At 31.5% G+C, this 23,963-nt stretch overlaps 2 protein-coding genes across 4 annotated transcripts; both read right to left on the bottom strand.

The window, feature by feature from the left end:
• Nucleotides 1-461: 461 nt before the first annotated feature.
• LOC133706360 (serine/threonine-protein kinase-like protein CCR4) lies at nt 462-3,270 on the bottom strand. The gene has a single exon (XM_062131884.1). It carries the CDS (start codon nt 3,064-3,066, stop codon nt 706-708), a length of 2,361 nt encoding a protein of 786 aa, XP_061987868.1. The 5' UTR covers nt 3,067-3,270; the 3' UTR covers nt 462-705.
• Nucleotides 3,271-15,428: 12,158 nt separating this feature from the next.
• LOC133668026 (receptor protein-tyrosine kinase CEPR2) lies at nt 15,429-20,533 on the bottom strand. Of its 3 annotated transcripts, XM_062087761.1 has the most exons (5): nt 20,056-20,533; nt 19,748-19,800; nt 19,568-19,633; nt 16,264-18,934; nt 15,429-15,993 (listed from the first exon to the last, which is right to left on the bottom strand). In XM_062087761.1, exons 4-5 carry the CDS (start codon nt 18,824-18,826, stop codon nt 15,623-15,625), a joined length of 2,934 nt encoding a protein of 977 aa, XP_061943745.1. In that variant the 5' UTR covers nt 18,827-18,934; nt 19,568-19,633; nt 19,748-19,800; nt 20,056-20,533; the 3' UTR covers nt 15,429-15,622. The 3 variants fall into 3 exon arrangements, with proteins under 3 accessions (XP_061943745.1, XP_061943744.1, XP_061943747.1); XM_062087760.1 differs by having other exon boundaries at nt 19,748-20,533; XM_062087763.1 differs by lacking the exon at nt 19,748-19,800.
• Between the last annotated feature and the right edge of the window lie 3,430 nt (nt 20,534-23,963).

Raw genomic sequence — 23,963 nt, 5'->3', positions numbered from 1 at the left:
ATGTAACCATGCAAATATCTAGATTTGCAGGAGATGTTATAGCAAGGTTCAATTTATACAGCATCACGCCTTATGTAATTAGGACTCGGTGGTTCTTATATACCGCTAGGAAGCTATAGTCAGAAACCGTTCATAGACGCGTTGGACGTTCTGATATGTGCTATAAGCTATTATTGTTGACATTGCATAGCACCATGATTTCGAAAACTTCTCAAATCATTGAACCACTGGGCCAATATTTTTTTAGAAGTAAAGGTAGGCCGTTGTAAACCTAGCTATATTTTATGCAAAACCCGTTTAAATCCGTCGCAATCATAACTTAAATAATTCAGCTGAGCTAAGAAAACAGTGTAGAAGTCCATTCTTTGGTGCATCGTGTTGATTCTTCAAATTTAAACAATCTCCTCCCCTTGACCTCGTAATGGAAGAAGTAAATTCAAAGCTGAAAGTTGAAAGAATCATAGAAAGAAAGAAACTGTAACAATTTTGTGTTAGGTACACCGTCATAAACTTCTTGCCTCATTAATGAACAAATTGGAGGAGAAATTTTCCTTGTATTTGAAAAAAAATGGCTTATACTACTATTTACTATTTACTATACACTCAACAAACACAAAAGAAGAGGACTATTTCATGGCACATGTTTGATGCCGAGAGCTCTAGAGAGAGATGCACAAATTGACCAGTTCTTTCTATGTTAACCTCTCATGTGGAACCACCGGTTGTGGACCGGGAAAGCGATGTTGGGTGCACCAGGCACGCCGCCAATGCCTTCTCTAGGCTATTTACAACACCAGCCATGGATGGCCTGTCTCGACCTTCAAGTGTCACACAATCTGCTGCTAAGTATCCTATGTATATCACTGCCTCTATTTCAAACGGCGTTGGTGGCGGTACTCTTGCGTCTAAAACTCTGTGGATTTCATCCTGGACAATGTAGGGCACAACAAAATCCACCACATTCCTCGGCACCCCGTTTTCATTTTTGTGGATGGCCTTGAGCCCGGAGAGTATCTCCAGCAACACTACACCAAAACTGTAGACATCACTCTTTGTGGTCAACTGCTGGAGTCTATAATACTCTGGGTCAATGTAACCCACCGTGCCAGCTGCGCTGAGTGAGAGGTGTGACATGTCATCTTCGGGGCCCATCAAAGAGAGACCGAAATCAGACACCTTGGCAGTCCACGTGGAGTCGAGCAATATGTTTGATGACTTGATATCACGGTGGATGATTGGTGGCACTGCGTATCTGTGAAGGTACTCGACGCCTCTGGCTGCATCTAGTGCTACCTTGATGCGTGCAGCCCATGACATTAAGGGTGAGTTATCGCGCTTGTGGAGATGGTCATGAAGGGTGCCGTTGTGCACATACTCGTAGACTAACACCCGCTCATTGCTATCTTCGCAGAATCCTAATAACCTGACAAGATTCTTGTGGTGGAGTCTTGACAGAGATTCAAGCTCATTGATAAATGCACAGTCCTTGTCCTCTTGACGCCTTGTTCCGACAGCGTATGAAGAAGTGTTAGATATTTCAGCTCGCTTGATAGCTACTTCACGGCCATCCTCTAATTTTGCTTGATAAACTGAACCAAAGCTTCCCGTGCCAATTGTTTTATCGTGTGAGAAATTGTTGGTGGCTTCAAGTATAACTTGCAAAGAGAACTCCTCCAAGTGACCCGCATTTCCCATGCTAGCCAACTGGCTCAGCCGCTTCTCTAAGACCGGCGATGCTTCTTCAGTTTGTGGGGCATGAGGTTGGCTTGGACCACCACCCTGTTCAACAGGGGCTCCTGGTCCGGTCCCATCCAAGCGCCCGGAATCATGGACGCGGCAGCCTCTACACTTGCAGTACTTGAAGAGGAAGAACCCAACGACTAGCAATAAAATGAGGGAACCTACACATCCCACCACTAAAAAAGCTATCATTTTACCACTCCATTTGCACCTACTACAACACCTCTCTTGATTATTTTCTAGTGTTGGAGGCGGCGGCGGCGGCGGCGGCGCAACTGCAGGTGGAACACTATTATGGATATTGCTCTTGGAATGCGAGCAAATCTGTTGTCCCCCGGGACACAATCCGCCAGATCCTTCTATGATACCATCTGGACCACAAGCACTTCTACAGGGGCCCGGCAATACATACTTAAACACAGTTGAATTGGGGTTAAAATTCTCATTACCCCAACAATACAAGGACAAATCCGATTTCAGAACTCCACAGAAGACTTTTCTTTTCGCTTCAATAGTACTAAAGTAAGTCTCCCTTAACCTCTCTGGCAAACTGAAATTACCTTGCCCCCAACAAACTACTGTCTCATTAGTCCGCAGAGCGCAACCACGATTCTCCCCCAAGGCCATTGATATGAACTCACCTTGCGGCGGCTTCTCCCCTGCCATTCCCCAACAATCCAACGCACCAGTAAAATTTATAGCACAAGCATGCCTAGACCCAGCAGCAATTGCACTATAGTTCCCCTTGGGCTGTTGGCGAACAACAGCATTATTACTTCCTAGACAATCAATATTCCCAGATTCTAATAGCCCACATACGAAATCTTCACCAACAGCCATACTTGAAAAATTCTGATCCACACTGCTAGTGTTGAACTTTCTCCGTGGCCAGCATTCGAGGCGATTAGTGGCATTAACTAGACCACAAGTCACAGAATTTCCTGCTTCCAGTTGACTGAGAGCCAGGCCTTGATAAATTCTCTTGTAGGACATGTTAGTACCATTAACAGAGAATCTCCAACAAACCAAAGGTGAAGTAGCAGGAGACAAGGATATCAAACCACAGAGGAATCCATCTCCACCAACTATGGCAGAAAAGGAAGTATTAGAATTGAAAGGGCTTTGAATTCCACTAGGAAAACTTGAACAGTTTAGAACAGACTGTGTGGCACCAGGGACATGTACTAACGCACATACCAAAGTCTGGTTAGAAGTTTCAGATATGGACACAGTTGAGAGGGGGAAAACGAATGGAATGAAAGAAGAAAAAAGAACGAAGTAGAAGAAGAGACGAGGAAGAGGTTGGCTAAAGAAACAACAAGCCATAGAAAGAATGGTTTGTGGGATAACTGGATGCTAGTTTCATGGTGGTACACAAGACAAGAAAAGAAGAAGGTGGTGATGATATTTAGAGGTGGATTAGTGTACCATTTTGAAGGTGCATTTGGATTTATGAAGAAAAGAGAGGAAGGAAACGCGGTTTGATAGAGTTCGTGAAGGAGGACCAAAGACCAGGTCCTTTCAAGAACACTTTAGGCAGAGATTTAGAAATATAGAGAGAGCGTGTGGTCAATAGTTGAGAGAGAGCGAGTGGTCAACCGTTGAAACTTGAAACTCGAAATACAAAAAAGAAAATAAAGAAATAGAAATGTGATGACAACAGCAACAAAAAATAATAATTGCAAAGACGAAAGCATCATTAGGCCAGACAAATGAGTCCATAATTTTTTTATGCGAAAAGATTAACAAGGCCTTTTCACTCTCATTTCTCATTGGATATATTCAATTCGGGTTTAGATTAATAATTATAATTAATTTAATTTTTGATATTTTATAAATTATTAACTCGATTTATTAAATTTTTTTTAACATATGAAATCCATTATTCTTTTACTGTTAAAGAACTAATTCAACTCAATAACTTAAATTTTTAGGTGAGATCTCAAGATATGATTTATAACATTATCTAACACACCCCTTACAAGTTAAAGCCCTTTGAGCTTGAAACTTGTACAAACCTATATTACCTTGTGCTTAATTTTTATCAAATAAATGAAGATGATGAGATTTGAACTCGTGATTGTTTGATCATCAAGGTTTTGATACCATGTCAAAAAATCATCTCAACTCAATAGTTTAAACTTTTAGGTAAGGTCCCAAGATATGATTTATATTATTCTCTAATACACACATTCAAGTGAAGATAGTGAGATTCGAACTCGTGAAAACTTGGTCATCAAAGCTCTAATATCATGTCAAAGAACCAATTTAACCTAAAAGCTTAAACTGTTAGGTGGGGTCTCAAAGTATTATTTATATTATTCTCTAACATCGACGATTCTAAAAAATTGAACTTATAAAGGCAGGCAACTAGATAAATTACTTTACTAGATACATATGAATCGCTTGTCAAACTTGTAAAACCCTTGTCTATAATATGCTTAATAAAAAAGCAAAATTAATTCAGTGGTGAAAAAAAAAGGAGTAACTATGTGAAATAAAAGATGAAATTAATACCTACAGTCCTAGTCCTAAGTCCATAAAACACGACATATTTCTCTATTTTCTTATTAATATTTTAGCTAGCCAGTAAGGAATAATAAAGAAGTTTTAGAACCAGCAACACAAACACTAACACTAGCACAAAGTTTATAATATTTCAATACAATTTAAGTTTCATTTTTGTAATTAAAAAATTCATGTAAGATCATTAACTCTTACACATCTAACTTGAAACCCTAACTTTAAATTAGATCGTTAACTCTTTTTTTTTTTTACATATCTTGGAAAGGGAACGAAACATATATGCCCTATAGCCAGACATGACAGTACGTGACAATCATACATCATCATAGTCAATCCCAGTTCTAACAACTCACATTTAACTCCAACAACTCTCAAATGTCACTTTCAAATCCTGGATAAGTATTTGTTAATTTGAAATAATTGGTAACATACTAATTTTTATGTGTATTGCAAAATACTTGGAAATGTTGTGGTCCACATCTTCGTGTGGCAACCCTATGGATATGAAGTCACTAGGATTTATTTTTCAAAGTGATAAGGTTAGAATCAATACTCTACAAAGAAGCTGGGAGGATGACATGCAAAAGGTGAAATTGTTTGATTTTTGTGTATAGATGCGTTATATTTTGCATGTGACTATGTTTAATTTTACTTCGGATTTCAACAAGGTATTTTCAATTTTTTTCCTTAAAAAAATTATAGGATTATTTTTAATTGAAAAACTAACTCTGAACCTCCTATAATTTAGTTGTTTTTTTTACTATGCCTTTATTTTTTTAGAAATTACATTTTACATCTTATATCAAAGCGATTTTTAAATTTGAATGAAAAGATGAATCTACAATTATATATAATAAAAAAATAAACAACCAAAACTTGCTCTTCATAAAAAATCACAAATTGATTTCAAAATGTAATTAATTTCTTTTCTCATTCCTAAGAATACAAAATGTCACAAAAATTAAAACCTAATCTTTAATATTTAATCAATTTGTTTTTCTCTTCACTTGTGATGTGATTTCATTTAGGTTGTGAGTTGTAAATCAATTATTCTTATTAAAAAAAACATAAAAAAACCAAATTGGTTTCAAAACTCATTTTTTATTGTTTACTAAACTTGTGATGGCTAGATGAAAAAACAATGTTGGATTTCTAGATGGAGTAAACTCTAATAGAACCCAAATTAATTTGTTGAAGGCTAACAATAGAAAAATGTCATGTTTTAAACGAGTCTATTATTGTTGCGGGATTTATCATTTGAATTTTAGAGGTTTTGACAAGTAAAGTATTTGTTTGTTGTAAAAGAAAGGAAGAAATCGGGAAGGATATTTGTTTTTTTCATCATTAAGTGTGGTTTAGATATTGAAGTTTTGCTATATGATATAAACCAACTACAATTTTATTATTACAATCTATGGGTTAACATAACAAGATTTAATAGGAAAGATGTGGTCTCTAAATATGTAGAGAGATTTAATAGGAAATATATGGTAGCAAGATTTAGTTTATGCTCTTTACATGATAATATCTTGTTATAAAATATTGTTAGGTCATCGCAGTTCTTTGGAGGCTCATAATTACTTATAACTTTTGCAATGGTTAACTCTATATTTTACTCTATGGATTTTTTTATATGATTTTTCCATTATTGTTTGATATTGTTCATATTTGATTACCTTTTAATATTTCATAAGATTGGCTTTGCTAGGTTATTGTCTTGGATTTTGCTGATATCAAATCCCACAATAGCAACCCTCCCTTTTATTTTCTGTGTGATTGTTTGTATATTATTTTTTCAAAATCAACCCAATGATAACATGATCCTTAAGCAAATTATATTCCTTTGATGTTGAAAAATATTGAATATGGTTGATGCAATATGTTTTCAATATATATATATATATATATATATATATATATATATATATATATCAGTAAATATTATTTTAACTTTTGTTGGTAAATATGAGTTTTAAAATTCTTTGATTTGTGTAAATGTTTGCTTAGAAATTTTCATGTGTTAGGACATATTACCCCTATCATTGTAAGTGAATATGAGTTGGGTCAACATGACTCCACCAAGGCCTGATAAATGTGACTGGAGGCCTTTGGGTCCATTTCAGACACAATAAAAAAAAGCTTGATGCCTAATTTATCATTCTTTAGGGTTTAACATTCATAAGCCCAAGTCCAAAATCATTGTCTTAGGTTTTTATAGTTTTTTTTTTTAATAACAAACAAGCATATACTAGTTTAGACAAACCTTAATAGGAGCACAATAGATACCTTTATCATTAAAAAATAAATGCAATGCATCTTGTCTTAGGCAAGATGTATAAGGTAATTGTTATTTACCCTATTATATAATCAATCTTATATATAAAACCTCTAAAAAATAGTTAGGGTTCCTAGCTATTATAAAACTAGGTGACAACTTCTATTTTAAAATTTACCCCATCAATTTTAAATCAGTTTATCGAGATGTCCTATATGACATATCTTATAATGAATAAAAAACCTTTGTGTTAACCACACCATAAAGATTTAAGGAGCAACTAATGGACATAAGGTTTATGCCATAGACCACATGACCCATATCACATAACTTAATATGAGATACTAGCATAACACCATAATGGATTATAAAAGTTTACTTGGATATCTAAAGCCTAAATAAAGTTTGCATTCATTTCGGTCTTAGTGTATTTGGCCTAAAGCTTCACTAGAATTGGGATTGTTAGTTTAGTTCCCTACAAGCCATGATAGCCCATTAAGCTCAGAACACACACCTTTAAATTGGACATGGAATGTCCATAAAGCCCAACAAGACAACACTAATAGGTAAAAGGCTTATTATTATCTTATCTATACTCAACCAAGGATGAGAAAATGCATCTAAAAAGTAATTAATGCACCCAGATGCATTATGCCTAGAAAAATCTAGTCTACTTGCCTAATAATCATTGGGACAAAACATATATACATTAAATAAATGCATGCATCTTGTCCTATCTCCTAAAGATTGGTCCTATTATCATCATCAATAGTACACAATCCATAAAACCTAGAAAGAAAACAACTTTATAAAGGCTCGTTGTCACTCTAGGTCTTTTTCTCCAAATAGTCAAAAACTACAAGTGACAAGCATATTGACCACCATACCTTTTGCATACACACACTCACATAGTTTCAAGGCTATATAAACAACTTTAAACCAAAAAATAAGTCATCTTTTCCTAAACAATCATCTTTTTAAAAACTTCTTCTTCATAAATAAATTATATAATTTTTAAACTCTATAAACACACATAACACAATCTTTTAAACCTTTTTCCTTCATTATCAGTTTTAACTTAAGTATTAAAGAGTCTTCTAAACTCAATGAGAGACTTGTTTGTAATGTTATTAAAGTTCAGTGATTTCATCCTTCTAGTCCATATTCTAGCTTTGAGAAGAACTTAATATTTATGAGGTTTTGTACAAAACCTTGTAAAAAAACAATGTTTTTTTTTTTTAATAAAAGAGCACACTTTTCATATGAACAACGCCACCCTTTTAATTTTAAAGTTTCTAATTTGGTCTATAAAAAAGAATTAGAAATAATTTTAGTTATTTTGATCTATATATAGATAAAATAATGTTAATGTTCAATTATTTTTCTTTTTATAATCAAGTACTTAACCAAGTTATTGAAATAATCAAATCATCCAGCTGGTACTACAAGCTTCTTCTAATAAAATAAGAAGTTCTATGATTTGTGTTGTTAAGAATACTAAAAAACTCATTAATATTCCTGTAGGGTGTCTAGAATCAATTGCATCTTCATCATATAGAATTTATGGACTAACTAAATTTTTTTTTAATATTTCTTACCATAATTGGGTAAAACATCTTTTTCAAATATATCCGAAAAAAATATACTTATTACAAATTATCTTTCTTTTTTTTATAAAATATTTTACAAATTATGTAGAATTGCTTTTGAAAAATAACACTATTAAGATAAAATTTTAAAGGAATGACATCATTTAAAAAAGTATTGGGGAAATGAGATATTTTAACATAACTGTTATTCTGAATCATGATTTTAAACATAAATGTTATTCTAAATTGCAATTTTAAACTAAAACACGATTTAAAATCATGGTTTGAATGATGACCGCGATTCAGAATAGTAGTTACATAATACAATTGTAATTCTGAATTGCTGTTATGATGAGTATTTAATCACACATTTGTTCTCCATGGTCATCGCTCCTTCAAAAGAAGAAATCCTTTAAAAACTATAAAACCACCACAAAAACATCCTTTAATCATCGAAAATAGCCTTCAATCCCTCACTAAAACACCAGAATGATATTCTATTTGTCTCTACGAGTCTTTCAACCATTTCTTTGTTGCAAACCGCTGACCCAATATTGATGGACAACCTCCTTGTTGTGATAATCAGTGGAACTACCACCTAGTCATAAGAAAATCAAGGTAAAACAGTTATATTGTCTCTTATTCATTATTGAATTGAGAAATTCCGAGTTTTGATTTGTGATCTGTTTGATATTTAGGTATTTTTTTATGTTGAGATAATTTAGGCTTTTGAGTTATGTGATTATGTGTGTTTTTATGCAATTGATGTTATTTATGAAATCAATTAAATTGGAATCAGAGAAACTAGGGTTTAAATTGATTTTTGGGTTATTTACTGTCTTTGATAATATTGTTTGAACTGAGATAAATCTTGGTTTAATTGATGCAATTAGGTAGTTTTTCAATCAATTGATGTTATTAAAAAAGTTATGGTCAAAATCATAGCACTTAGAGTTTGTGTTGGATTTTGGTAAAAATTGTTGTAATAAGGGATTTTGTTTCAATTGAGATCATTTAGGTTTTGATTGATGTAATTATATATGTTTTCTTTAATATTATTAAGGTCAAAGTAATAACAATTAGGGTTTGCGTTGAATTATGAGATAAATTATTTTTTCTGAGATGAATATTTTTATTTTACAAAATATATCTTCCAATTTTTTTATATTGTGTTGTTATAGTAATACTTTTATTCATGATATGAATAATTGTATCACTTATATTGACGGAAGTATTATATTCTTAAATGCTACTAGAGTCATGTCATTTGAAGATATCAAGCAAGTTATATATGGAAGACTTGAGTTGAATTATGATAATGTTTAAATAGATATGACTTAGAGTTGTCTTGTTAGGAAACATCAATATTTTCCTGTACTGATTGCATGTGATGTGAATTTTAGAAATATGATGAAATTATTTGTTCAAAATGAAACAAATATAATAAAGTTGTATGTGAATAGTTGACTTATACTTAAAAAGCTCATATAATATAGAGCATTAAGATACTATTGTATATATACCCATATTTGCTCAGCCACTTAGACAATCATCATATTCAGTTAATGCTGGTACATCTAGAATATTGGAAGATAAGGTTATAGGGATTTATGATGAAAATATGATTAAAATTGTATATTGTGATCAATGTAGGTATGACTCCTCCAAACATAGTGATAATGAAGAGAATGGTGTCATGAGTTTGATTGAAACATCAGATAATGATGATGATGAGATAATGACGCCTTCTATTCCAGAATTTGATCATGATACTGGATTTGATGACACGATTTATAATGATTGGTCTATTTATCGTAGAAATTCTGCTGGTAGTGTTGATATGATAGTTGGACAAACTTTTAGAACTAAAGATAATTTAGTAAGTGTTATTAAGCAATGACACGTTACATATTCAATTCTCTTTTATTTCAATCCTGATTGGCTTCAATCTGAAGAAGTAGAAGAAGAAGAAGAAAAACATTAACCAAAATAGTGTCGTTTTGGTAAAGTTTATTTTAGTTTTTTTTAATGATTTCTCTCAATTACACTCCTGATTAACTTCAAACTTTCAATTTGTTAAATTTTGCCCTTAAAGAACTTTAATTTCAGTGCCTTTTTCATTTTGGTCCTTGATCATGGATTTATACATTTTGACCCTCAATTGATCATTAAACTTTCAATTCTCTTTAATTTCACCCCTGATTTCATTTAATTTTATCCCCAGAGTTCCTCTCCTTTTTTGAAATGACCCTTGGCTATGAATTTTTTCAATTTAGTCTTTAATTTACCGTAAAACTTTAATTTTCTTGTGATTTTACCCCTGATTTGAACCTATTAACTTTGTAAAAATTAAATTTGGTCTCTGAAAATTTTAATTTTATCAATTAAGCTCAAATTAGGCTCCTAAACTTAATTTCTCACAATTAAGCCCCTAATAAAATTAATTTGATCCATTTAAAGTATAATTAAGTCTTTACACTCAATTAAATCCTTTAATTGGACCCAAATTAATTCTTAAACATAATTAAATCCTCAATTTTGCTCGTGATTAAATCAAATTGGCCTATTAAAAATCTAATTATGTCCTTAGGTTTAATTTTTTAAGCAGATTCGTCAAATAATCATTTAATTTGACCTTAAATATGCATTGTCTCTCTAGTTTTAGATAAAATAACTCCAAAATTGCAGCTTGATTTTTTTTTTACATTTGAAATCCTCTCAGCTTGCTTTTGCAAAAATACCAATCTTCTTGAGAATTTATTATTTGATTATTTGATTTTTATTTTGGAAAGAAAAAAATAAATTTAAAAAATAATTCAGAAATAAGTTATGATAACTATAATTTCTAATGGCGGTTATAAAAAATATTTTATTTTTTCAATCTTAAACGAACACCATTATCTAAAACCAAACTAGAAGGCTAGTCATATTATTTGCCGGAATTGCAGGACTGGTCAATACACACACCCCTTTGTATTTTGTACTTTCTTAAATACTACAAATTTCGTATAAATACAATTTTCTTTTCTATTATTGGCTTGATTTTTTTTAGAGGATTGGAAGTTCATTCCCATAATCCATATCTGTAAAATATGGTATGAATGATATTGCAATTTGCAAGTGCATATTTAGTGGGAAGAAAATGATAATATTGGCTTTCCTTATTCCATGCCAAATATATGATTTTGTTAGCTAATAAACTAAGAAGGATTAAGAAAGAAAGAAAAAAAATTCTTAAGAGATATAGGTCCTCTTATGTTTTCTCTCTTCCCTTATTTTTTTGAATACTTAAGGTTATCATCTAGAAGAATTTATTATCTTGAATATATCATTTTAATATAAAAAAATTATATATTTAAAATCATTCCAAAAAAATTATATATCAAGATAATATGGTAATTTCAAGTCTATTAATCACTTACATAGTTTCTTGGTGGATCTTAACATATACACAAGCAATCTTTCTATATAAAATTTTAATGCGGATCAATTTAGTGCATTTGATATACATAAAGTATATGAAGTTAATTTGAGTTGTTTAAGGGCAATGTTGGATATTATTTTGTTTTAAATTAATTTTTTATGTTTTTATATTATTTTAATGTGTTGATATTAAAGATAAATTTTAAAAATAAAAAATAAATTATTTAAAATATATCATAAAAGAGTCAAACTAGGAACTACTAGGAAATAATCGTATAAATTAATAGAGAACGTCATGCATGTAACCTAAAGTGATGTAATTATAATTCGTAAGAATGTGATTGGAGTATAATTCCACGTGGAAGTGCCTTGCGAACTTCTTCTGCCTTCTGGAAGTTTCTGACAAGTTGCCTACAATAACGTAGGTAAAGATCTTGTCCGATCACGCAGACATTTCAAATTTTCTTTTTATTCAAGAGCTGAAATTTGAAATCAGAGTCTGGGATTCCAACGAATCATCGTTCCTACTTGAAAAAGAAAAAAAGAAAAAAAAAAGGAAAAGAAAAAGAAAATTATAGGTAAGGATTTTCCATGCACTTGCACCTACTACATTTCCTGTGTATTGTCACTTTGACTTTCACTCTTTACTCTAACGAGCATTGTCTACTTTTCATGGTATTATTTATATTTTTTAAATTATTTTGATGTATTAATGGTAAAAATAAAAATAAAAAAATAATATTTTAATATATTTTTAAATAAAATTTAAAAAATAATTACTACTATAATATCAAACAAATTTTTAAATTCTATTTGAGATTTAAAATCTATTTCTAAAAAGAGTTATGGTTGCGAAACTCCTTTTCTTTCACAGTTGCAACTCCAACATCAACTTCACAGCACCTTGAAATTTCTGGGTATGTTTTGAAATGCGGTGTAAATTATATTTTTTTAAATTTTAAATTTATTTTGTTAAAATTTCAAATTTTCTTTTCCTTTTTATTCACGCAGACATTTCAAATTTTCTTTTTATTCACGAGCTGAAATTTGAAATCAGAGTTCCTAATTTGAAATCAGAGTTCCAATACAATGATCTGAAAGTTGCATACAATAAGGATTTTCCATGCACTTGCACCTACTACATTTCCTATGTATTGTGACTTTGACTTTCACTCTAACGAGCATTGTCTACTTTTCAAGGTATTATTTATATTTTTTAAAATTATTTTGATGTATTAATAGTAAAAATAAAAAATAATATTTTAATATATTTTTAAATAAAAAAATATTTTAAAAAATAATTACTATTATAATATCAAACAAAATTTAAATTCTTTTTGAGATTCAACTCTATTTTTAAAAGGGGTTATGATTGCAAAACTCCTTTTCTTTCATATTTGTAACTCCAACATCAACTCCACATCACCTTAAAAATCTTGGGTGTGTTTTGAAATGCGATATAAATTATAGTTTTTTTTAATTTTAAATTTTTTTATTAAAAATGAAATTTGTTTTGTGTTTTCAAATCATTTTAATATGTTCATGTTAAAAATAATTTTTTTAAAATAATTTTTTTTATTTTGATGCATTTCTAAGTAAAAAACACTTTCAACTATCACTGTTACCACAATCTCAAACACACCCTTATTAGTTAGTCGAGACTTAATTCTAGGCTGCTACTAGTCCATATGTGCAATGCATTACTTTGATATTGTGGTGTAAAGTTTTTTTTTTTTTTACAAATCAAAATAATTTTTTAATTTTAATTTTATTTTTGATACAAACACATCAAAATCATAAAAAAAAAACACTGAAAAAGACATTAATTTAATTTTTTTTAAGGCAAATACATCTTTAAAATACATCTAAACATAAAAATTACCATGGTTTTAAATAGCTACCCTTATATCTGTTTGAGTTGCAGTTTCTTTTCCATCCATTAAAATCAATTCCCATTCACATTCAAACTCGTATATTCATTAAAAAAAAAATCTCTCGAACTTCCCTTAAATTCCAACTTAAGATGATCATGTAGGAGACAAACACCCCATCTAAGCCAACATTTCTATAATTGAGGTTGTGATAATAGAGCTAATTAACAATTAGAGAAAATGCTCAAACCTAAAAGATTCTTGTGATCTTACATAAACCCTTCTTGAGTTGTCCTCTATGTATCTTAATTATACTATTAATCTCTTTAAATCAATTAATTTTTAATTTGATTCACATTTTACTCTCCCAAATAATGCATTTTCCCCATGTAAGTGTTCTAAAATCTCCTATATCTACTCCTAAGAATTATTAATAGATTTGGTGGAATGTGCAGCAAACTATAGTTTTTTTGGTTGAAAAACATTTGGACCGTTTTTCAATTTGTACATGTCATTGCGCAGATATACATAGTTAATAACTTTAAATATTTTAAAATTAACTAGCCTTAATTATTTCATTTTAAATATATTAAATCTCAGCTTGTATGGATCTTAATTAAATTATTAATAAATTTAATTAATAATCTTATTTACTAAATAAACGCGATGTAATGTTTTGATTATTGTTTTTTTGTTTTTTTATAATATTTATATGTTTTTAAAAGAATAATTAATTTTTTAAGCATTTTATTAATTTAAATTATATTTTTAATAGTAATTTTAATCTAATTGATGCTGACAACAAAACAACATAACAGTTTATTACTAAAAAAAACATAGCAAACTTGGAAATTGTTTGGAACGTGATTCCTAAATAATTCAAAAATTTATTTTTTTGCTAAAATTTAATATGGTTTGTATGTTTGGGATCGTTTTAATATGTTGATGTCAAAAATAATTTTTAAAAAATAAAAAAAATATTATTTGCATGTATTTCGACACGAAAAATTATTTAAAAAGCAACTGCTATCATACTGCCAAACATACTCAATCTCATAATACATTAGCCAAACAAATTATAAAATAATTTTTTGTCGGAGCTAAACAAACCCAGTTCATCCTCAAACACTTAGAATCTCTTTTATAACAAAAGAGAGGGTGTTTGGAAGTGTAATTGTGATTTTTTCAAAATGTTTTTCACTCGAAAAATATTAAAATAATATATTTTTTTATTTTTAAAAAATTATTTTTGATATTAGCAATATTAAAATAATTTAAAAATATTAAAAAAATATTAATTTAAAGTAAAAAAAAAAATATTTTAAATTTTTTTAAAATATTTTTTAAATATAAAAATAAACCAAAACAAAATCCAAAACCGATACCATCTTTCCAGCTTAGAATTTTAAGCTGAAATAACCTACTCGGTACCTTGTGAGTTGTGAACGGGCTTCTCGATCCTCACCCATCAAGCTGACCCATCACCGAGGCTGACTCGTAGTCATTGGTGTGTACGCGGAAAATCCCCATACTGCCAAAACTCCTATGGACCACCCATGGAATCTCTCCAAAAAGCTGAATTGAGGAAGCCAGCTGTGCCAAGTGGAGAAGAACCTCCTCTAGTGCCAGTCCAGTTATGCCAATGGCTCATAATTAGACATTACCCCAATAGTAGTTAAGGCATGCACCCCCACAAGCTATTTCAAGACTAAATGTTAGGTGGATAGTTTGCTTTTGATCGGACACCATAGACGGACTTTGTCTGTGCTGGGGATTCTCTGGTCCTAGAAAAGGAAAATGGCAGCACAAATAGTGCAGGGCCGAAGCTTTTTTATATTTGTTGTAGTGATTGCTGGACTGGTTCACAATTAGTGCAGCTAAGCTGTGTTTGAAGCAGTCTTGAGCTTGCAAATTCTACCATCTCTCTGCAGGAGAATGCAGTAATCATATTCGTGTGGGAAACATAACTATGTTGCAATTCACAGAGAAGAAGAAGCAAAAATCTGGAGCCAATGATAATTAAATATTGATTATGCTTCCAAATACATATATATATTCACAAAATGACAAGTCTAAGCACTCCATCAAACAACATCAGAATGCTTTTTACAAACCAGCATTATCTCCTACTATATGTATATTATGTTCTCCAAATATGGCCGCAGTTGATGGTATGCTGCCGCTGAAAAGGGAAATTACTAGAGAAAAACTTTTTCGTTTTTGTCAGAACTGTAATCAGGAGACCTGTAAGCACAAGAATCAGCATCGACGAGCATCTTCACTACCTCTCTCATGGTAGGGCGCAGATTCGGAAGCTTGGTCGTGCAAAGGACACCAATCTTCAAGACTTTGATCATTTCTTCTTGGGCAGATCCGGATGCCACTTCTTCGTCGAGAACCTTGAGGAGGTTTTCACGGTCGTTGAGATGAGATAAAACCCAGAAGGCAATATCTTTTCCTTCTCCATATGCCTCCTCGATGGGCCTTTTACCAGTGACCAACTCTAATAGCACAACACCAAAACTATATACATCACTCTTTTCAGTGACTTTAAGACTGTATGCCATCTCTGCATTAAGATATCAGTGTATGAATTAGAACAGTTCATTTCATCATAGGTAAGAGAAATGTGAAATTTCATAGGAAAGCAGTTTCCAAAAGCAGAATTGAGCATCGTAAAATTGTGAAAACTTCAATGTTAAATAAGGATGCAAATTTAGAAGGCAGAACAGAATAGCAGCTTCACAAAATTTCATAGAAGCACACAGGCATGATCAGCATAGAGTAGAAAAGGTATGATATCAAGCAAGTCTTGCAGAATAATAAGTTTCAAACTCACCTGGAGCAATATAACCATGAGTGCCAGTAAATGAGCTATTATCACACCCCTTAAGGGACATTTCTGCAAGCTTTGCAACCCCAAAATCAGCAATTTTTGGCTCATTATCTTCATCAAGTAAAATGTTGCTTGACTTTATATCTCTATGAAGAATAGGTGGGGAGCAATCATGGTGCAGATATGCAATTCCTTTAGCAGCTCCCAAAGCAATCTTATATCTCTGATTCCAATCCAATTCAGGCTGCCCATCTTTGATCCGTGTGTGAAGTGCTTGAAACAAGTTACCATTAGGCATGTACTCGAAAACCAGAAAACTTGATTCTCCTTTGAGTAAACTAGCATAAAGCTTCAGGATATTCCTATGCCTGATCTTCCCCAAAATCTCCATTTCGGCTTCCAGGAACTTCAGACCATCTCCCTTCCACAGTTGCTTTACAGCTACTGCACCACGGTTTTTCTTCAAATCCAAGCGATACACTTTTCCTGTGCCACCACAGCCAATCAAATTGTCTTCTTCCAGATCACATATTTCATCTGCGTCAATATCCAATTGGTGGAAAGATGAAATTTTCCATTTCGGGTCCCCTTCCTTCTTCCCTTCCAAGTCGTTTTTCATCTCAGCTTGACCATGCTTGAAGTTCCGGTAGCTCAAAAGTAGCATACCAGTTAAAACAAAAACCAGCACACATGCTATTATTGAGAACAAGACCAGCTTATCTCCAAACTTCCTTTCTTGATCTTGTCTTCCCAAGCAAACCTTTATCCCTGAATTTATAATGGTTTTGGAATTTTCATCAACACAAAGTTCCTTGTTACCAATAAATGCTCTGTCTCCACCCATTGTCAAAAGAACTGAGGGAACTCTTCCTGACAACTGGTTTTCAGACAAATCAATGGAACTTAGCTTCAACTTTTCTAAACCTTCCGGGATCAAACCAGTTAGCTTGTTTCGTGAAAGATTCAGAGAGTTTAAAGAGCTCATCAATGTAATAGTACTTGGGATACGACCACTTAAAGAATTTGAAGCAATATTCAAGTCGACAACTCTGGCACAATCCCCCAGTTCTGATGGTATGGATCCTGTCAATGAATTCTCTTCCAAATGCAATGATGATAACTGCTGCAAAGAACCAATATCAGAAGGTATTACACCAGAGAAGTTATTATTATTCAAGTACAACTTCTCTAGATTCATTAGCTTGCCAAGTTCAGATGGGAGCTGACCCGAAAACCTATTGTTTTGCAAAATCAACTGATTCAAGCTGGTAGACAACCTAATTTGAGGAGATACTTCACCAGTGAAGTCGTTATCGCTGAAATCAATTATACTGGCAAGTGGCATTGCCCAAACCCCCTCCGGAATCTTCCCTGTCAACTGATTCTTATTGACCCTGAACCTCCACAAAGTTTTGCACTCAGCATACGAATCCGGTAACACTCCAGAAAAACGGTTTCCCAGGGCAAGCAAGTACTGTAACTGCTTGCTTTCGCACAAGAACCTGGGAAAACTACCTGAAAATTGATTTTCAGATATATCAATACTGTTTAATGGTGAGAACCGGCCGAAATTGGTTGGGAACTCTCCTGAAAAATTGTTTTGGTAGATTGAGAAGCCATTAAGATAGCGCATCTCTCCAAAACCAGCAGGGATTTCTCCTGAAAAGTTGTTTTGATGACCCTGAAAAATCGTCAAACTCTTCAAGCTTCCAATTCCCTCAGGCAGCTTCCCATATAACTGATTACAAGAAACATCAAATTCCTGCAGAAGTGTGAGATTGGCAAGCTCTGGTGGGATTTCCCCAGTCAAATTATTATAAAAGAGCTCAATTTTAGTAAGCTTTCGCAACTTGGATATTGATTTTGGGAACTGCCCAGAGATCTTGTTCCGAGAGATATCCAATGTCTGCAAATTCTCCAGTTCGAATATGGATTCTGGAATCTCTCCTGTCAAATGGGAATTTGCCAGAAAGAGCCAAGTCAAGTTCTTCAGGTTTCCAATACTCTCGGGGATTTCACCAACATGATATTCATTTGTCCCTAAACCAAGCGCAAGTAGTCCACTTAAATTGCCAATCCAGGATGGGAATCTACCAGAAAAGTAGTTCTCTGACAAATCAAGAATCTCCAAGTTTCTCAACGAAGAGAGATCTGGTATGACTCCCACCATTTTATTCCCAGTGAGATTCAGTACTCTGAGCTTGCTACAGTTAATGACTCCATCTGGAAGCTTCCCGGAAATAGCATTTGAGGGCAACCATAGGGATATCAGGCTTTCAAGGGCAGAAATGGATGGTGAAATCACGCCCGAGAGAGACTGATTATCAAATGAGATTGCAGTCACTTTCCCAGATAGAGGATCACAAGTAATCCCTGAGAATTCACATGGAGATTCTGATTCTTTCCATGACTCCAAAACATTCAAAGGGTCTTTCAGCTGGCTTTTGAAATCAAGCAAGGCTTGAGTCTCAACATCCAAAGACAAAGAAGGTGGGAAACTTGAGAGGGAAAGAAGGCAAATGACAGTTATAATGAATTGGAGGGAAAGAACTGAGGTTTTGGCCATTGTCGAAAAAGAATTGGTGTAAAATGGTCATTCAACAATAACTAGAATCATGTGGACCTAAAACCCTTCAATTATTGCATTTGCCCATCGCTAACTTCCTGGAAACAGCTGAAGATAAAACATCCACTAATCATTACTATATTATATACATTTGCAAATTGCAAAAATCTTATATGATGGACTGTAAATGCCAACACAGATTATCATATAAGCATTCATGATAATAAAGCATTTAATATAGTTTATGTTGAGAAGCATCTAAGCTAAAGAGAGAGATCAGCAAAGGTGAGGTTAGAATGTCAATATTTGTCTTTAGCTGTGAATTATTATTCTAGGAACGAAAAAGAGAGTATCCTTTGAAGTCACTCATTGTTGTCTTTTCTGAGTAATGGGGTATGATTTGCTTAGCAAGTAAAGAAAATGATTAAAAAGTAATAATTTTCTGATAAAGATAATAATTAATTTAATTATAAATAGTTCTTAGACTAATCATAAGACAAAATCCAAAATCACTTTGAACATAAAGTAACTTCTCTAGTAGGCATATCTCATAAAGTTCAGATCCTAATTCCTAACCCAACTTCCATATGTCCCTCATACTCTTTTATTAGACTATTTTAATGGATCATAACAGCATAATTAACACCATCAAGATTCAAGAAAATAACATCACAAAGGAAAAACATTTAAAATTCTGGAAAAGAAAGACTAAAGTTAGAGAAACAAAGGTGTCTGCTTTACCTGGGGTTAATGGAGAAAAGTGTGAGAATCTGAAGCTGTATTTGTTCATTTCCATGTCTTTCTGTTCTGGAACATAAAAATGGCAGGAACATTTCAATATTTATTTATCCTTCTCAATGAATCAAAAGCAAAAAGAAAAAGATGATATGCAAAATCTATACAGCAAAAGCAAAAAATTACCAAGAGTGGAAATCTCGTGACCACAAAAAGACAGGTTCTTGAGACAGAAATTGCTGGAGAAAATTGAAACGTTTCTGTAACTTATGGGGATTAGAAAACAAGTTCTGTTCTGTTCTCTCTAGTTAAAGAACAAAACAAGAAGTGGAGGAATTCGATTCTAAATAGCAAGTAATAATATTAAGAAGAGAAAAGGAGCTTGGTTCTTGGCAGCCAAGAAAGTTTACTCCAAACAGAATCAAATGGTAGAACTCCCCGAGAAAATCACTATCTTGGAAACTGTAAATGAGAGAAAGAATGAATAACTCAACTGTGCATCCCAAGAAGAGATGGTTTTGGTTTCCAAGAGCTACTGTACAAGTATTGTATATCGAAATTGAACAACAAAACAACGGCACAAAAGCTGGTGCTGGTGCAGGAAGTGGGTAGCGGTAGTTTTCTCGAGAAAAGTAAGTGGTTGGCAACAATATTTAAGACAGAAAAATTCCCAAGAAGGTAAGAGAGCAGCTTTACATATAACCAGGACCATTAATGAGAAGAGAGCATGATTAGAAGAGGAGGATGAGGAGAGGAAGGAAGTGGAGGGGAAGCATTAGTGGAGATGATGATGAGCAGAGAGGAACCATGTTTTGGAGTAGAAGTGTTGGCGTTTAGTTCAGTGGGAGGGGAGAGTTACATCACCATGGAAGGCAGAGGTAGTGTATTTTGTTTTGATTTGCATTAATTATTTTTTGTGTCCTAAGATTTGGACTTGTGTGGATAGACAGGATCAGATATGTGAAGTTGCAGTGTTATTTTAAGTCTTTGTTTGGATGGAGGGAAATTAGAGTGGTGAGAAAAGGGTCAGAAGCAAGAACAGGAAAATACTGTAGCACAAAACAGCACTTTCTCTATTTTCCGTTCGAAACAACCACCTATTGAGAGATTTATTGACTGTAATTATGTAGATTTTACTAGTTTATTTCTTGGTGCTATCATTGGAGTAAAAAGTTTTGCCATGTAGAAAAATAAAATCTGGAGGGTAAAAATTTCTGGTATTTTTATTAAAATTTTATACAATGATTCAAATTTAAAAATTTATTATCTGATTATTTATTTAGCTCAGATTTTAATTACATTAAATAGAAAGTATTCTCATATGACTTATTAACTGGATTTGACAAAATAAAAAAAAAACACTATAATAAAAAGATTAGGTTAATCATAATTATCCGTTAAACCCATGATTCAGGTTATAGACTCTGTTAAATTATTTTATTTTATTATTTGATAAAAAAATAAAAAAATTAATTTATTATCAATTTAATATTAAAATAATAAAATTAAAAAATTTATATTAAAACATAAAAATAAAAAAAGAGAGGTAGAAAAACCAAATGACCAATAAGAAAATCCAAAGGGCCTGTTACAATAAAATCCAAACATGTGGCCTTAGGCCACTATTTAAAAAAAAATCCAACCTACAATCTTTAGCCACTAACACACATTTTTTAACCAACTTAGCTATTGTTATAAAACAATTAAATATCACTATTCATATAAATAATTAAACTGAAACCCGTAGTTGTAATAATTAATTAAATTTATTTTATTTATTTTATTTTAAGTTTTTTTTTCTTAATATATTTTTTTTCAATATTTTCTATATTTAAATATATGTACTTTCTCTTTTTCTTTAATTAAGTATATGTGTTATTAAATTGTTGGTGACATGTCTAATAAATGAACACATGTCACTTTTTAATGTAGTTCTAATATCAATTTACATGGCCGAGAATAAAGGGTAAAAAAAAATTGTTATAAGTCAAAAACATATTCAACTTTTATTCATTTAAGTTTTATTGTCAAAAGGCTATAAATTTTTTATATATAGATACAATTATAAAACCCTATTAATTTTGAATAGAGAAATAAAAATAGGTAAATGATTCCCTTAAAATAAAAAAAAAACTAAAAACCCTAATAATATCAAATAGAAAAATTTAAAAAAATAAAATAAAATATTATTTTTACTATAAAATAAAAATTTTATAACTCAAAACCCTATAAAACTAAAAATAATATTACTATGATGAGACATCGAAATATTATTTTTACTTATTTTTTCAAATTTTATTTATCAAAAGACTATTACAATGCTCTCTTTATATATATAAGAACTAGAAAAATCTATTAATACCAAATAAAAAATTAAAATTTTAAAAAATTATTCTCTTCAAATAAAAAACTAGAAAAACTTAACAGTACTAAATAAAACAAGAAAAAAATTTAAAAAATATTAAAAAATATTTATTTTCCTAGAAAGCTTCTGCATCACTTTTATAATTTTACTATACAAATTCATATAATTGAGAAAGATAAAAAAATAAAAATAAAAAGCAAAAAAAATAATTGTACTTTTTATTATTTTTTAAGGTTATTGTGTTTTATTTAGAAACTTTAAAATCCTAAGCTAAAAAAAATGATGAAAATGAGAAATTGAGTAACATCATGTATTATAAAAAAAAAATCGAAGGGATGAGAAACTTCCCTCATGAAACATAGTTTACATCCTCACTATTTAAGTTTTACTTTCTTTTTTATTACCTAACTTTTCTATATTGTTTTATTATTATTAATTATACACCCCACCGTAAGGATGACATGTCTTTATTTATCACATGTCATCAAAAATTTAATAACAAAAACATTTAATTAAAAAATAAATTAAGGCACAAACATTTAAATAAAAAAAATAAAAATAGATATATTTAATTGGAAAATAAAAGGACGTACAATAGGGTTTAAAATAGGCATTCATTCATTGGCAGGGATGAGGAAAAAAACCAGAAAATCAAGAAAATTGGAAAACAAATAAACAAAAAAACCGAATCGTGAAAAAAAACTGATTAAACAGATTAAAATTTTGAAAAAACGACTAGTTCGGTTTTGGTTTTATAAGTCCGAAACTGAAAAAACCGAACTGAAACCGAAAAAACTGGAAAAAACTAAAAAAACTGAGTCAAACAGAAAAATCAAAACTAAATCAAATCAAAACTGGTCGATTTAAATTGATTTCAGTTTTTTTAAAAAAATTTAGTTTAGTTATTTTTTTTATAAAAACCAAACCAAATAAAAAATAATCACTCTATTCATTGGTAAGCATTATCTCAATGGATGTAAAATAAATTGAATTATATCCGATGAGTATTGTTTTATACGTTAATTTTTTAGAGCCCAAAATTATTTTAATTCCTCTTTTATTTTTTGTTTTTCCAATAAAATAAAGGATATGTTTGACGTACCAGGTTTAACACGTGGCCGCTGAAGGGCCCATGCACCTCCATGTGTATATCATGGATAGCCAGGTGGCCCCGTCCTCACGTGGCATTCCTCATCCGAGTGAGACAGATGGCACCCATTAGGCCCAGGTCAGATTCTTAACAAAGCTGCTCGAATGCAGCATCTCCGACAAGAAAGCCACGTGGTCAAACTAGCTCGTGCAATCGCCGCCCAAAAGGACAAATAATATATGTATTGAATGTACTTGCGATTCTTGTACCGCTTTCTAGACCATAATTTTTCAGCCCGAGTACAAGGCTTGACTTATGAACCATTAGGTCCGTTACGGTTAATTTAAGTTGACTTAAATGATTAAAAAATAATATATAATATTATTATTTTTTAAAATAAATTATAATGTCACGAGTTAATATAGATGTTTTTTTTATTAATTTATATTAAATCATTTGAATTATAAATTAACTCACAAAGTCCGTTCCGTCCCAATTCTCTGACATTTTCATTTGGATTTTACCACTACTTCGTCCCTCTACTCTTCAAATTATTTCAATCAAGTCCCTCTATTTTTATTTCTGGTATAAAATTTGAAAACCAATCTTGTGCATATATCGACTAATCTTCATGGATCTTTTCAAGTTTCAACTTTCAAGGACTGAAAATGCATCAAACTATAGAATTAAAAAAAATAAATAAAATAAACTAGGCACGTGAACTTGCCCTTATCCATAAAAAAAGCATGACATGCATGCTAGGCTTTTTTTTTTTTAATATTGAAGGATAAACTACCTTTAATTGTTTTTAAAAATACAGATGATATATTCTAAAAACCTAAATAAACTCATTAACAGGTTTAAAAAACAAAAACCAACTTGGATTAAAAAACTTCTCAAGTTTAGATTTACCATCATAGCCAAGAGTAAGGCCAAAGAACATTTAA

This window comes from Populus nigra, chromosome 11 (assembly GCF_951802175.1).
Source record: "Populus nigra chromosome 11, ddPopNigr1.1, whole genome shotgun sequence".
Classification (NCBI taxonomy): Eukaryota; Viridiplantae; Streptophyta; class Magnoliopsida; order Malpighiales; family Salicaceae; genus Populus; species Populus nigra.
The sequence above is the reverse complement of the archived record's forward strand: the minus strand, read 5'-3'. Positions and strand labels throughout refer to the sequence as shown.